This window comes from Pezoporus wallicus, unplaced genomic scaffold, assembly GCF_028554395.1.
Source record: "Pezoporus wallicus isolate ANWC-B61680 ecotype Strahan unplaced genomic scaffold, APGP_CSIRO_Pwel_v1 contig_3181, whole genome shotgun sequence".
Taxonomy (NCBI): domain Eukaryota; kingdom Metazoa; phylum Chordata; class Aves; order Psittaciformes; family Psittacidae; genus Pezoporus; species Pezoporus wallicus.
The window spans coordinates 691,000-706,319 of record NW_026641700.1 but is presented as its reverse complement, the minus strand read 5'-3'; the positions used below and the strand labels follow the sequence as shown (position 1 = coordinate 706,319).

The following is a 15,320-nucleotide window of genomic DNA, read 5'->3' as shown; positions in this document are numbered from 1 at the left end:
CCCACCTAGTCTGTGTGAACGTTTCCTGTTATTACCCTGACTTCAGCCTCCCCTGGCTTTAGTTCATCTGGGGCTTATGCCCATCTTTCGATACTACGTCTGCAGAGGGGGAAACAGGCTGCAGCAGCATCGGTAAGGTCGGGAATACGGGTGCAAGGAAGAGCCTCCATGCCCCTTATGGCAAGACTGGGCCCTTGTCAACTGGCGAGGAGGAGGAACCGTTCTAGCTGACATTTTTGCGTGGACCCTGAGACCCCTCGCAAGCGACGGAACCACTCCGGAGCCCGGCAGCGCAAGCTGCGGCTGTGCCAGGTCCTCGTCTCAGGGCGGAGGAAGGGAGGGAGGCAAGGAGAGGCGCAGGAGCAGGGCTGCGGGCTGCACGTCGAGGCTGGTCCTGGCGCGCTTGCAAGGGGAGAGCCGGACCTGAGAGGGGCTGGCCTCTGGCAGATGATTGACACCAAACTGGGTGAGGTTTCATGTTAAATAATAAAATAAAAAAGGAAAGAAAGAAAGAAAGAAAAAGGGCGAGAGCAGGGGAGGGGGTGGCTGTGGGAAGAGGGAGAAGGAACTACTGTAAGAGTAAGAAAGTCCTGCCCAGCTGTTTGCGAAGTTTAAGATTTCCTGTTTCCCCTGCAGCGCCGAAGTGCCGTGTTCAGTGAGTCACCCGCGGTCCCGATTCGCGGAGCCGCGCAGCCCGCTCCCAGCCCTGCCGCGGCCTCCCGCTGCCTGCCCGGCGCTGCGCCCCCCTCCCGTGCCGATCCGGTTCCGCGATGACTCCCTGTCTCCCGAGGAGCCTGCGGCGGCTTCTGCTGCGCCTTTCCCTCTGCGTCCTCATGGGCTGCTCGGTCCCCGCTCTCCTTCGGGGTAAGTGCGCGCCGGGCCGGCGCTCCCGCTTGACAGTTGCTGGGGCCGGAGGCAGTACCGGAGCCAGAGGCAGGCGTCGGCAGCGGAGCAGCGGGGAGACGCGGTTGCTAAGAAAGTTTTGAGGCTGGAAACGTTTCGGGAGGGTTGAGCGTGTTTGTTTATAACCCCGCTCGAAAAGTAAGCGGGGAAGAAAGACCGGGAACCCGAGGGTCCTTCCGTGGAGGAAAGAGGGGAGAGCACAGAGGATTCGACAGGAAATGCAGCAGAGTCTGGTCCGGCCGGAGGAGCCCAGAGAGGGTAGCTCGGAAGCTGGCTGCTGCCCCCGAGGTAGCGGCTGCCCGGCCCTGCAGCTGCGTCTCCTCACCTGGGGCCAGGCGCAGCATGTGCCGGGGGGGGGGGGGGGGGGGGGGGGGGGGGGGGGGGGGGGGGGGGGGGGGGGGGGGGGGGGGGGGGGGGGGCGGCGGGCCCTGGGGAACCGGCCGGCCTCGGCCCGTGCTTCCCGCCCGCTCCGGTGCCTGCTTCGGTTGCAGGATCCAGCCCCCGGCACAGGTTTTGCGATGCCCTCTGGGATGGGCACCAGCTCTGCCTGCACGTCCACAGGGAGCAGGGCGAGAAAGTGCACCCGAGGCACCATGGCTTGAGCCGAGGCCACAGGGCTGGCTGCCGTGCGGGTCAGCAGTTGCTCACCAAAAAGTTGTTGTACATGAGAGTTTCTGCCTGCAGTGGAATTAAGCCGTGATTGTGAGCAGCTGAACTGAAAGTAGCATTCATTCGTGTAGCACTTGGTGTTCATGTTGTTTGATTCACTTTTAATGACACTTCACATCCCTTATTCTGTTTTTACCAAGACTTCTTTAAATATGTTTTTGAGGCTGTTTTGTGGTATTCTTCATAGGATAATCTGGAAGGTACCAAGAGTTTAAAGTGCTGCTGCAAAAATAAGGTCCCTGCCCTGAGGAGCTTTCAATCTCCATCCTACCAGTACTAACCCACATATGTGAACTAACATCTGTAACTGTGATGTTAGGCCCTAAATCATGTTGCAGCACAACTGGTGAACCTAAAAAGAGAACATCAGATTGCAGCAAAACTACACCTGCAATAATTTTGAAGAATTGAGATTTTTGAGATGTCTTGTGACATCACATGCCTAGTTTTCATCTTCAGGTAAGATGTGTAGACACCTGAGCTTCTACAAACTTTGCTCTGTGCCCTCTGATTCTTCCTTGTTCGTGGTCAATAATGATCTCAAAATTGCTGCTGGAACATAACAACATAAAATGAATAGCTTGTGTTGAGCTACTGCCAGTAGGTCTATGCAGTATGAATAACTTCATGTTTCATTCATGATCCTGTTGAAGTCAACAGATTTTACATACCTGCAAAGTTTCTCATGGAAGCATAGGATAGATAACAAAGAACAGTTTGAGAATAAGACACCATGGTCTAAAAATAGTATTATGTTAAATTTGATGTGTGCAGCTTCTTCTTGATTTTGATATCTATTTGTATTATTTCCTATTAATATACTCAAGTAGTGATGGCTTTTACTTTGATCCTAGTCTATTTTTTTTTTTTTTGCAGATTCCCATCACAAAAAGCTTTAAATGAAAAAGGTCCATTTTTGTTAATCTGGTGTTATTTATTATTATGCTCTTTTTTCACTCAACTAGTATAAAGAGTCTCAAACTACAGGCAGATTTTAAAAATGAACATAGTTTAAGAGTTTGTTCTTCATTCTTGTTATAGGTCCAGTGAGGAAAAACTACATGAATTGCTTACAATTCAGTGTTTTTCATGCTGATCTTCATCTACACCCTAGGATAAAACTGGGTAGCCCTGTTGTCAGATAATCTGTGACTCCTAAAGTTGTTTTAATAATCCTGGTAGGATTCTGTTGCATGTATAACAAGAAGAGTTGGTCAGAAAACAGCAGTTCTGTAGGGGCAGAAATTGTGAGGTTTGGGTATTGGTTTTATTTGGCTTTGAAATGAAAACTAAAGCTGCCAAATATTTTGGGGAAAACAAAACAAAAAGAGATACTTTGTAACAATCAACAGCTCATCAGTTCAATCAGAAGGAAGCAGTAGATATACCAGTAGAGATACCAGTCTCAATTCCCAACTAAACAGCTGGCTTATGTTGGTGAAGAGGTTAATAAAAGCCTAGCTAAAATTTCATTTTAACATTCTTCACAGCAAAATATTAGACATGGCACATTCCCATATAGATTCTGGACAAACCCACAAACTCATGAACAGGTCCAATAGGAACGATCTACTTTGAAAAATGTGTTCTCATATCCTGTACTACACACAAGTAATTCATTTTTTTTTCCATGGAGTAAAGGGACAAGGTGTGATTTTTCTGGAATGATTATGAATGCTGTATTGAGTGTTTAATCAATCAATGGCATGCAAACTGGCAGTTGTCCACATAAGAAATTGATGCTGTTGTGTCCAAGTGAATATGTGGGTTATTAAACCAGAAGTTTGTTCCTTGGAATGATCAGTGTAATAATAGTTCTTTTCTGAACACCAGGAACTTAATTTCTCCATTCAGCCAAACTCTATTTGCATTATTGTCTCCTTATTTTTTAAAAGTCATATCTTAGTGAATTTTATAGTAACAAAATCAAAATTTAGAGCTTCAGATATTTGCAGGAGGGACGTATGGGAACAAATATCTTCATAACATGGTGGAACATGTTTGTAACAGAATTGAATCAAAAATTCCTGCCCCCATCAAAACTGGCAAATTTCTAATTATTTCAGGAGGGAAGTAGGAATAGAACAGAGATATTACTGTATTTCTTCTATTTATGCGGTATCCTTGAATTCCAAGCCTTTTATACCTGAAACTTTGAAAATCATATTTATTTAATTGTTATTTTGATCTCCTTGGCATTAACATTCAGCTGGTGAATTCCATCTAGGAATGGTTTCTATAAAAAAATTATAAGCTAGATCTTAAGCTGCTGCAGATGAATATAGTTCCATTAGCATCAGTAAAGTTACACAGAGTTATAGCATATACATTTCCTGAAACAGTTTCTAAAGTAATTTTCAAAAAAAGGCAATGGAATAATTCAGATTTCATATTCATAATATTTTTTCACTTATATTTTATAAGTACTATTATATGACCTACATTTAGCCAAGAAGCATTGCTTTAAAATTAAATATTTCTTTCTGGGATGACAGTTTCAAAAACGTAGTGTGCTATAATGGTAACTGATCAAAGTTGTCATTGTGACAAGGTTTCTGGAGAAAAGATTGTGTCAGGCTCTTAGCAGAAGGAAAATTCTTCATGGTTTGCTTTTGAGGGATGGGGGTTTGTCTTTTGAGGGGAGAAAAAAAGAGGGTTGTATCACTGTAGCACCAGTTGTTGGAGTTTCCTATGCAGGAAATATCTTTTGCAGGATGTTTTTAAGCTTACATTTTTGCATTTATGGCATAGGAACTTTTTTGTCTCAGTAAGGTATGTCTGTGGTACAGCATTTTGCTAGCATTCACTTTGTATCGCTGTTAACTCCTCTAACCTCAGAAGACCTATGCCTCACTTTATGGTATAGTAAGAATGAGGAAAACCAACTAGTTGGGACCATTTGTTACTTTCTTAGGTACTACATAACAGGGTGGATTTGTATCAGCTAGGTATGAAATATTATCACTAGTGCTTGATCTGAAAGTGATCCATGCAGCCTCCCCACTGGCTGGCACAGCTACAATTGAGCATTGATGGCACAGTGAAAGTCAGGGCTTCCAGCCATCTTTGTGGCCCTGTGGTCCTGGGATCAGTAGGAAAGATGTGAGTCGTTACAGTTCTGGTCTGCTCATGGTCCCCACAGTGCCCCTGGTACCTGGTGAGCAGAGGAACAAAAAGATGTCCTGAGTCATGTGGGAGACCAGTGGTGCAGTGTCTCCTTCACCACATAGGGGCCCTTTGACTCAGGGGAAATTACCAGGTAGGCACAACCTAGGGACATCAGATAATTTGTATTGCCAATGCATTGCAAACTTGTTAAAATGGACTAAGGTATCAACCAGTCTGTGCAGATGGAGAGTTACAAGAGATTTCCAGCATGGAGTACTGAGAGCCAGTCCTGTTATGAAATAGAAAGTTAGCTGAGTCCTTAACTCCTGAAGAGATTTAGCACTGAGATTTTGGTTTACTTAATAGGTCTTTAGCCTTAAATTTTGTTGTGGTTAGAGGGGATTTTGTTTCTTTTTTTTTTTTTTTTTTTCCCCCTATAGGATATTGGAAACTGGTTTTTAAACTTGTAATCAAGAATAAAACAAAAGGTTACAACAAAATACTCATGCTTTTTCATGAACTCTTATTTTGGAAGGTTAAAATAGACCAAAATAAGTCAGAATGAATATGCCTTGGTTTTGACAGACTACTTATAAGTCCTTTTGAAGTTTAACTTCACTGGCAGGTGGAAGTGGTAAGAGTGGTAAGAAACAGTGGAGAAACCTCTTAGTACAGGAGATAGATTACTTTTACAGCAAAGAGTGAGCTTACATACTGGGACAGGGCATTGTAATTGTGGCAAATGCCACTGATGTGTATGCCACTGTAAGCAATAGTTAATGATAAATATTTGCAATATTGGGTTCTCAATGACTCATCTTCCACACTTATTTTTCACAGCACAACTTCATTCTGGCATAAAGACAGAGCAGCAGCACCGGCATTGGTTGAGTACAGCCATTTATATCCTAATGCCTGAAAACATAGATTTAGTTAGTGTACAGATGTTTAAGGTAATATATGTATAGAGCACGAATTACTTCAGACACCATCCAGTGATGAAAAACTCATCCAAAGTAGTAGTTAGAACTAACAAATTTCACCAGGAGTTGCTTAATCCACAAATCGTTTGTGTCCATTAACTTCTAGGGATTTAAGTAGAATTTAAATTAGAGGGGTCTGCCCTGCAGCCCATATGGATTTCTGAGCCTAATGTCTGTTTGTTTGCATTGCTGCAAAGTTTAGCAATTGTTTCAGATTTTATGGAACAGTGAAATCGGCAGTGGCAGGAGACATACTAGTTGCTGATTTGTCCATGTTTGTGCATTTTTATTTTTTTTTTATTTTTGCTTAAATATGCCATTTCCTTGCCTTTCTTTTGCTCTGAATGCCATTGTGGTTGCTACAGCTGGAACTACCTGCCCCCTTTTTAATTTCACATGGGTTTAAAGCCTTTTCACCTCTGGGAAGATCGTCCAAAGAAGGAATAGTTTTCCTTTACTGAAACAACTGGTATTTAGCAAGAACTTCCTGCTGGCATTCATCCCTGAGTTAATCTGGTTAGAATTAGAGCTGGTTGAGAGTTTTTGACACTGTTTTTCATGGGAAAATGCTGATTTGTCAAAACTGAAACAATTTGTGGAAATGTACCAGTTTCCATTCAACTTTCATCAGGAAACTTTTTTTTTCTTCCTTCCTTTGTAGTCCACAGTGGAATTTCTGATGTAGGAAGATAGAGAGAGAAAAAGAAACCATCATTAATCAATAACTAGAATAATCAGTGGTGGAGGATGGTAGAAAGGCAGGATCAAGTGCCTGGTCTGACTCGTGGAATGCACATTTGAATCTGGAGCTCCCCCTATCCACTCTCCCCAGGATATTGGAGGGCTGCCGCTGTTGTGCATGTACAAACACCCTCACACCCACCACTTCAAATAATTTTGGTTTCACTCTGGTTGGGAGTATGAAAATGTATGAAATGTTACATCACTTTGTGGGGCAGGAAAAGCATTTTGCTGATAGTGATTTTTAGGTCAACCTGTAGCCATGTGTTCGTTTTCCCTTTGCTTGATGGGAATGACAGTGCCCTGAATGACTGGTTTCTGCTGATCTTTGTTTCATACCCTAATAATAAGCTGTATTCAGAAATTGCTGTCATGCAAAGGAACCACAATGTTGATTATTAACAGTCCTGATAGTCTGATTCCAGTTCTCCAGTCACCCAGAGTAGTATTTTGGCAAAAACTTGACAAACACTAGTGGACTTCAGGAATAGATAGAGGAGTCTATTTCCTCACACTTAAAGCATCTTTCAGTTTACAACCCAGCAGATAACATGACTACAGTGACACATAGGGTTAATATTGTGCCTTTGAAACTAATCTGGAATTGAAGCTATTAGAAAGCTGTCTTCTGTTTCCACCCAAGGACTTTAGCCCACAGCCTCAAACGAGCTGTTGCCCTGCTCTGTAAGTAGAATTCTGGGGTTTAAAGGTAAAAAAGAAAGATGTATCAAGCAGCCAAAGCTGTAAGCTCAGCGAGTTATTTGGAAGTCACACCACATTCTTTCCAGCTTGTTTGTAGTCACCACTAATACAAGTTTTGAAAGATAGCCTCTGTCCTCTGTGCAGTTCATCGGTTCCTCCAAAATATTGCATTGGTATACCCATGGGCTTCATTTAATTCAGTGTTAAAACTCAGTTAAAAAACTGTTCTATGCAGAAGACATTAGAAAATTTATCATATGTACCCAAGGTTGCGATGGCTTTGTCAGGGCTTAGAGGCTTCCTTCTGTTAGAAAAGCAAGTGAATCTGAACAGTACATACTTGGAGAGCAGCAGGAAGGCTTCACAGTCTTACTCCTCAAAGGGACATTTTCCAAGTAAAGACCCAAGAGGTGTTCTTCCATGCCTGCTGCACTTCGATTGGCCTCTTTAAAAACTAGCATTGTGCAAGTGGAATGCATGCAGGGCCAGATGGTCAGCTGGCATAAATCAGCTTTACTTGGTTTAAGGCAAGGAACCTGACCTGATTTATACCAGCTGAGAATCTGGCCACAGAATAAATAATTGGCAATTGTATGTTATGAGGCTGTAATTCCCTTGGGGGGAAAGAAGAAAGAAAGAAAGAAAGAAGGAAAGAAGGAAAGAAGGATGGATGGATGGATGGATGGATGGATACCAGTCTTACAGAAACCAAAGTGATACAGTTCTCTTTCTTGGAGCAGGAGTAATATGACTGCAGTATTTTTAACTCCTCAGAATGATAGGTAGGAGAGATTTCAGGCAGTTGAGAGAAAGATGTTTCCATACTTCTGTAATGCATCCTTAAGGATTTTGCCCAGGAAGAATCACAGGAGAAGAATTTGGAAGTATGGTGACGAACTGGTTTGCGATAAATAGTCCCAAGAAAAGAGAAATGAGTAAGAATAATGATTTCTCATTGAGACCAGGCCTTTCCTTCAAAAACACTTGTGTACATATCCCAGTCTGTATGGAAACTGAAGCTCCCTCATCACCGATAAGCTGCTAATGTTGGTGTAAATAGTAAGGAAGCAAAGTGGAGAGTGGAAAATGAGGACTAAGGGGCAAGCTCCTCCTTAGTATGTGAATATGGTTTTTAATTTTGTTTAACATTTCACCCAGAAGGGTCATAAGTGAACTGGTACTCATTCTATTAGCTTAGAAAGAAAAGGGGGTTCAATTGATTGTCCAAGAGTTAATCTGTAGTTCTCCTGGGTCTAAATATTTTAGACATGAATTGCAAGTGAGCCACCTCCTTCTGGTTTTAATCCTGCTGTGGATTCTGCAGCCCAGAACAGAGTAAGTGCATCATGCATATACATCACCTGTTGGCATGGTTAGGTGATGCCTGGGGCTTTTAGATGATAATGTGGTAATTTTGTAGATTTCATCTCACTAACTAATATAAGCACATTTTAAATGTTGCTGTACAAAAGGGTAAACTTTGAAATAGACCACAGATGATTAGTTGATTATCACTTGTGGTTATTTCCAGGGAAGGAAGCAGAAGCAACTGTCCAGGATTCTTGTGTGTCTTGAGACGCTGATCTGGTCTGATCCTTGAGGTCTAATTAGTAGCTCAGATGCTATTGACAATTCACCATCTAAAGCTTCAGAACAGCAGTGGTTTGGATAGCATGGCTTAGGCAACAGTGTAAGAAAGGTCTTAGCGCTCAAAGAGAGCTGTATTTTCTTACCATGTTGACTGCTCCCCGGTTCTTAGTGTTACCTAGCTGTCCTGACCAACATCCATATGCTTTGGAAGCTATATGGCTGGAGCAAATCTGAAGTCATAGTTACATCAGGTCTTAGCATACCTTGTGCAGTTAGAGTGCTCCAGAGGAGCGTAAATAACTTCTGCCCATTAAAGCGCATGCTTGGGGAAATATGATAGATGTAACTACACTTTTTCCCTTCAATTTTTTTTTATCTCCAACTACCTAGTCTCTTAAAATATTCCTTCATTAGACAGTATCCACAGTGCAATTTCAGACCACTGCTAAAGGGAGGTCTGTAGCTACCATGTTTATTTTACTTCAACTCACTATAAAGCTGCTAATTAACATGGAGTAACACTTCTCTTTTATCCTGAGCAAGACATTACATAGGCTTTTTTAAAAAAACTTTTTACCCTAAAATGCACTGCATTGTAGAAATAGAGATAAGTAAGACTGTATCTTTTTTTTCTTTATGTTATCAATAGTGATAAGATAGAAAGACAATAAAATCACATGTAGGAGTTCAGCATCTGATCAGTACTGACTCGCTTCTGGAGTTCACATGATAGTTGGTTGCTTCTTGCTCTCAGGATGCTGCGCCCTCAGCTCCCTAGCTATCTTAAGCTTTCCTGTAACGTGACTGCGTAGTGACTCCAGGGTGTCCCATTCTTTTTGAGAAATTCACAGAAAGAGTTCAGGAATCAAGAAGTAAATCTTTGTGTGTTTCACCAATGCGAAGAATTTAATGAGGTTCTGAACAGCACAAATTTGTCAATTTGCGATCAGGAACGCATGAAGATTTCAAGAGAAGTGCTGTCATATGCAGGTGGTGGTTGATCCTTCATTTGACTGGTTCTGCTCTCAAGCATGCAGCAATTACCCTTCTCATTTGTCTCCTGCATACAAGGAGATATATGACCACACAGCACAGTGACTGTGCTGTGGCAGTTGGCCAGCTGCCCTGCTGTATAACTTCAACCTCCCCACAGTTCCCATTACTGATTTTCACGGTTACGTTGCCCTCTATTCCTACAGTGGCTGGAGCCTTTGCCCAGAAATTGGGAGGCCCATGGTCTCGTCATTCCTCAGCCTGAGAGCATCTAAACCTCATCAGAGGTGGGCTCTGAGAGGAAGGATCCTTGCTGGCTGAATCTGTGCAGGGCTTTCAAGGCAACACTCTACAGAGAAAGGGTTGACGTGTGTGGGTGGTCTCCTGAAGCATGTCAGAGGAGAAGAAAGGCTGTTCCCTGATGGATTCATTCATTATTCCAGCCCCTGCAGGGTGACTGATACTCTCTCCAGGGAGTTCACAGCACAACAAAGAGAAACTTTACATACAGATTTTTTTTTTCCTTTTTAAACTGAAAACAACCATTTCTCATCCTCATGAAAAGATCAGAGAGGTCCATGTAATAGTCATGACTTCGTAAGCCTCTTTGTTGAAGCTTTCACAAAGTAACTAGGTCAGGAATATGTGCTTCTGGGCTATTGAATTTCACCTTTTCCTCTCAGTCTGTTCTTCCATTTCCTCACCCAACTTTACCACAAGGGAATGCCTTAAGTCAAAAATCTGGGAAGCTGATCCTTTTATTGCATTTGTAGTCTTCTCATCTGGTATGACAGTGCCAGGCCATCAGGCCTTCAAAATTGGCATAGCCCATGTTTGCATATAAACAGCAATACCACATTAGCTGGTTGTAACTAAAGCCATATCTGCTCTCTCTTTGAATCTGGATAATAGAAACAGGGAGACATTCAGCAGGAAAAGATTGATAAACTCTTCTGGAAAAGAGAATACAACCAAAAAAGTGTTTCTTCATCTTTGTTTTCCTTTCTCCATCAACTCCTTTCTCACAAACTTCTTTCATCTCACATTTTTAGACTTTTGCCTTGAGGTTTCTGCCTGTCTGGGGGGTTTTGCTGTTCGTACTCTGAGGCCACACTGATACTGTGACTATTAGTGCAACACGGAGCCTGGAGCTTCCTATATGCACATCTCCTGCCTTTATTGTGTATAAAGGAAGATAAAAATGTGATTCAAATTAAATCACCAAAATCCAGGAACAGAAGATTCAGAATGAGGACTCAGGCATATCCCATGTAGATTTTGAATTGTTTAAAAAATAGGCACTTGACCCTAGAAGGAGGATTTCAAAGTACCTGTGTTAGGCAGGGAAGCTTCTCCTGTACGTGTTAGAAGGGGTTAGAGGCTCATTCTTTTACATGGGGGGAGGAGGAGGAGGCAAGACTTGTTGGTGACTTGTAACTGACAACAGCTTTTGCATCTTGACCTATGGTTAAAGCGTTGCGTTAGGAAGTGAGAAGCTTGGGCTCAGTCTCTGGAGACCCAAACCCAGATCTCCAGCTCCCCACTATTTCATCCATTGTCTTTTTGATGCCACCATTAAACTTCAATGCAGTTATTTGTATTAGAATTTCCACAGCTTCAACTAGTTCTGCTTAACATGTGGCAAAAATTTAATGCATTGATGTGTTAATTACAGTTTCTATAGACAGTTATAGAACTTGTGGGAAATGAACAGAGATTGTTTCAACACTCGTCTATTGTGACTGGGAAACTGAGATTCAAAGACAATCATAACTGCTGTTATTTCTCAACATAAAATCTGGATTAAAGCCCTCAGAACAACCAGAAATTCTTGTCAGCCTTAAATGCCCTGCCAAGTTCAATAAGATGCAATTAGCATTTTTTTCTCCCCTGTTTTTCTCAGGTTAAGAGGCTGTGTGCTAGGAGCTGCCAGGGAATGGTTAAGGCACAAAGAAGCTTTGGTAGCTTGCTTGATTTGACCATTTAAGGCCTAACTCTCCCCTCAGTTGTCTATGTATATATTACTCACCATTCGGCCAACTTGCATTTCCCCTAAATTTGCTTTTTTGTTCTGGTGACTTACAGTATGATTTTCAGGCACATACCTGCTGGTGGTTTGAATTCAGAAACATATTGGCCTTCGCATGGGTGAAAGTGGGTAGCAGATGCTAGAAGCAAACCACTAATTATTTGAAGTGAACTGTTAAACATCAGTTAGTATAATTCAACATAGCAGCACTCAGAAATCACAGGTTAGCATCTGCTGAAGATCTTATCCTTATTAACTAATACATGTGACAGTAAATATTTTTTGTCCTGTGGTAGCAGGATGAGGAATCTTATGCTGTGTCCAGAAATTAACTGCAACATTTAAAATTTTATGAAGTGTCATCATATTTTGCTTTTCATAGTTCTCAGTTGTTAGAAAAAAAAATGTTGAAGTAATTGAATGAATTTTAATTCAGATGAAAATTAAAAGGCAATGGAAGGTTTGCTTCCGAGCTGCTGCTTCGTGTGCTTGATCTTGTGTTTCTGTCTTATCTCTTCTCAGCTTTCTCCCTGAAACAATCCTTTCAATAGATGTAATTGTTTCATAGACACTTAGTTTTTTCTTTGCAATGTTTCTTCTAAACAAGCTTGTAAGTATAGATGCTGTCAGAGTGCTGGTGAAAGATTATGGTCTTGAGAATGATTTAAGATATAGTTTGAGCACTGAAATAGTGGGTTTACAGAAACACTGACTATAACTAGAATAACTGGGAAGGGAAACCCCTAAAACTCCAACTCTATGTGTACATTTCACACTTACAATTTTGTTCTGCCTCATCTTAAACAAAATGTAAGAGCCTGCTGTATCTCATACTTCTTCAGGCAGGTAGGCTAAACATTTTAAACCGGTGAGTTCCTCTCCACTAAGCTGCAGCTAATGTAGGAATGTCACTTTATTTTGTAATGGCAACCCTGCTGGGGGCTGGCTGCTGCAAGCAGTGAGTAATAGATTGTCATATGGAGTGAGAATTGTTGCATTCTTACATGCAGATTTTTTAGTGTCTAATTTTTTTTAACGTGGGGGCTTACCTGCTGTACCATGCACACATGCATGTACACACATGTCCTTACAATACTCGGTTTCATAGTATAGTAGATGAATCCTTCACTCATGATTTAGAACTTATGGCAAACATAAGGACCTTTCAATGAAATTTCAAGGGACGTGTTTAAGGGTGAAACACCTATTTATTTCAGAACAGACAGGTTTCACCCATGGCTTTTATTTTCCTTTAAGCCTAGTAAAATTTCAGCCTCAAATAGAAATGAAAGTGCTGATTACTCTTTCCTTTCTTTCAGCTTGATGGTATTGCCAGCTAGTGATTCATAGTCTCAAAGGTAACTGGAGGGGGTTATTTGCAAGTTAATTAAAAAGAACAGCTAATATTGGGGGGATATGTTAGCAAAGTTAGCTTTCACAGATAAAGGAGGTACAGCTTTGTTGATATACTTCTTAAGCAAGAAATCTGATAATTTTCAAACAGCATGTCTCAGCAGTAGGATTTCTGCAACATAAATCAGCAAAAGAAAGTTTTCCTAAGCTTGAATATCATTAGAAATGTGCATTTTTATACATGTGCCCTTTTCTCAATACTCAGTATATAATTCCCATTAGCGGTTGTGGAAGTTAGATGCATCTATCAAGAGAACGTATCCCCAGGGTATTAAATTCTGTTATTCTGCTTCTATGCATGTAACTTGACAGAGACAAATATAACCATCCGAGCTACAGAATTTGAGAAGGATGTGTATTTTTCCCTAAATCCATTCAAAATGATTCTACTCCCAAGGGATTACATTTGAGTCTAACTTTCCTCTGATTTACTATTTTGGCTGAGCTGATGGATTATGAAAGAGAGTAATTTCTTTTTCATACTATTTTCCCAAATCTGTCATTCAAAACTTTCTGTGTGGGGATAGAATGGTTTGTAAACATTTTCCTGGAGGAAAATGGCTTCTCACAGTAAAAAGGAGCTCTGAACAGAGCTTCCGCATAAACATGTTTGCCCATCAGTGACTGACAGAGAAGCCTCTGTGTGTGTTAAGGATGTGGACTTGTTAAATGAGAATTCTTATTTGGAAACACTTTTTCAAATAGACTAGGAAAGATGGTTATATTTCGATCTAGAGAAAGACATTGCATAGCATTCTCTTTTACCAGAATCTGTAAATTATATTGTGAACTAGTACCGTAGGAGGAGCATCCTTTGGTTAGAGGACAATCCTTATCTTAAATTCCAGATCTCTCAAATATTTCTCACTTTCAGCGGTCTTCAGAAATCTAAGAAAAAATAGGTCTTTTGTGCTCCTTATGTTAGTAAGTTGTCTTTTCATATTAAGTTTAAACCAAAATTCCCAAGTCTTACATTGTGACTATGAATTTTGCACCCTAAATACATCCTTGTTTTTATTTTGTTTCCTTGATTGTTTGTTTATGGAAGGGAAGGAGGGATAGTGGCAGTGAGTACACTTTAAAAAATGCAGCTAATACTGCCTATTTATCTGGAAAAACAAGTATTTATAAATACCTCTGAATCGTATAACTGTATAACAGTTGCAAGTTTGAAAGCACAGTTGTCTGGTTAATCCATTTAAATGCTTATTTTGATTGGGCAGCTGTGAGCCTTTGTGTGCACACAGCTTCTCCCCATACTTACTAGTGTGCTATAAAATACCATGGAAATTCTGGTTTGGTTCTGTACCAGCCAGCGTAAACACATACAGTTATCTATCATGCAAGATAGAAGCTCCCCACGCAGAGCACATCCTTGCTTAAGGTGGTCTTAAGCGCTGTGGCTGAAGCCATTTTGCTCAGTCACTTCCAATCCTGGCTCTATAGGTTGTTGAGGTCATTCTTAAAGAACATGCGGGTCCAGGTCAGAGGCAAAAATCACCCCTAACTTGAACTTGCTCCAGCAGTTGACACAAAAGGTGCACTTGTGAAGGGTCCAGTACAGAGGCACAATATGGAGTTGTGCATGGAAAAAGATGAGGAACTTCTGTTTCATGACACATAAACCAGTATTTGAACAGATGCAGCCCGTTACGATTACTGTATTACATTTTGAGACTGCTTTTGAGTATATATTTTTCTAAATCCCAGCTCCATTATGTAGGCTTGGTTTTTTTGACTGAAGTTTTGTACCTTGGTTCCACAGGGTATTACTTCCAGTTTTTGAAAAAGGGAGTGCAGTCAGAATCAGGCCCTTTGAAATCAGAGATGGTAATTACAGTTCAGCAAAAGGTGAAACTCTGGCAAGACTTTTGTCTGGGTTCACAGAGCATTTTCCCAGATTAGTGGTAGTTTCAGGTAAATACTCGTCAGGCTTTTCCCCTGAAACAAAGCAGAATTGGGGTGACTGGCCAAATCTTATTTTTGTGTTCGCATTACAGATCTGTGACAAAATCAGATGTTTCACTTCAGATACAGGGTATTTGTGCTTCACAGGTATCTTCATCTGTCCCTTTTATGTAGTCCTTTCTCTTTAAAAGAGCATATTCTAAGCACAAGACTGCTCTGACTCTCAGCATCCTGTGAAGCAGAGACATCTGCTAGGTCTGTGTACTGCTGAGGGAAACAGT

General features: G+C 41.3%; 1 protein-coding gene across 2 annotated transcripts in view; it reads left to right on the top strand.

The window, feature by feature from the left end:
* The first annotated feature begins 337 nt into the window (after positions 1-337).
* TGFBR2 (transforming growth factor beta receptor 2) overlaps positions 338-15,320 on the top strand; it is a 56,606-nt gene continuing 41,623 nt past the window's right edge. The window contains exons 1-2 of one of the 2 annotated variants that reach the window (XM_057424832.1): positions 338-466; positions 637-864. In XM_057424832.1, coding sequence (XP_057280815.1) covers positions 771-864 — 94 coding nt within the window. In that variant the 5' untranslated portion in view covers positions 338-466; positions 637-770. Of the gene's footprint in view, positions 467-506; positions 865-15,320 lie in introns of those variants that run through there. The other variant, XM_057424831.1, reaches the window with a different exon arrangement.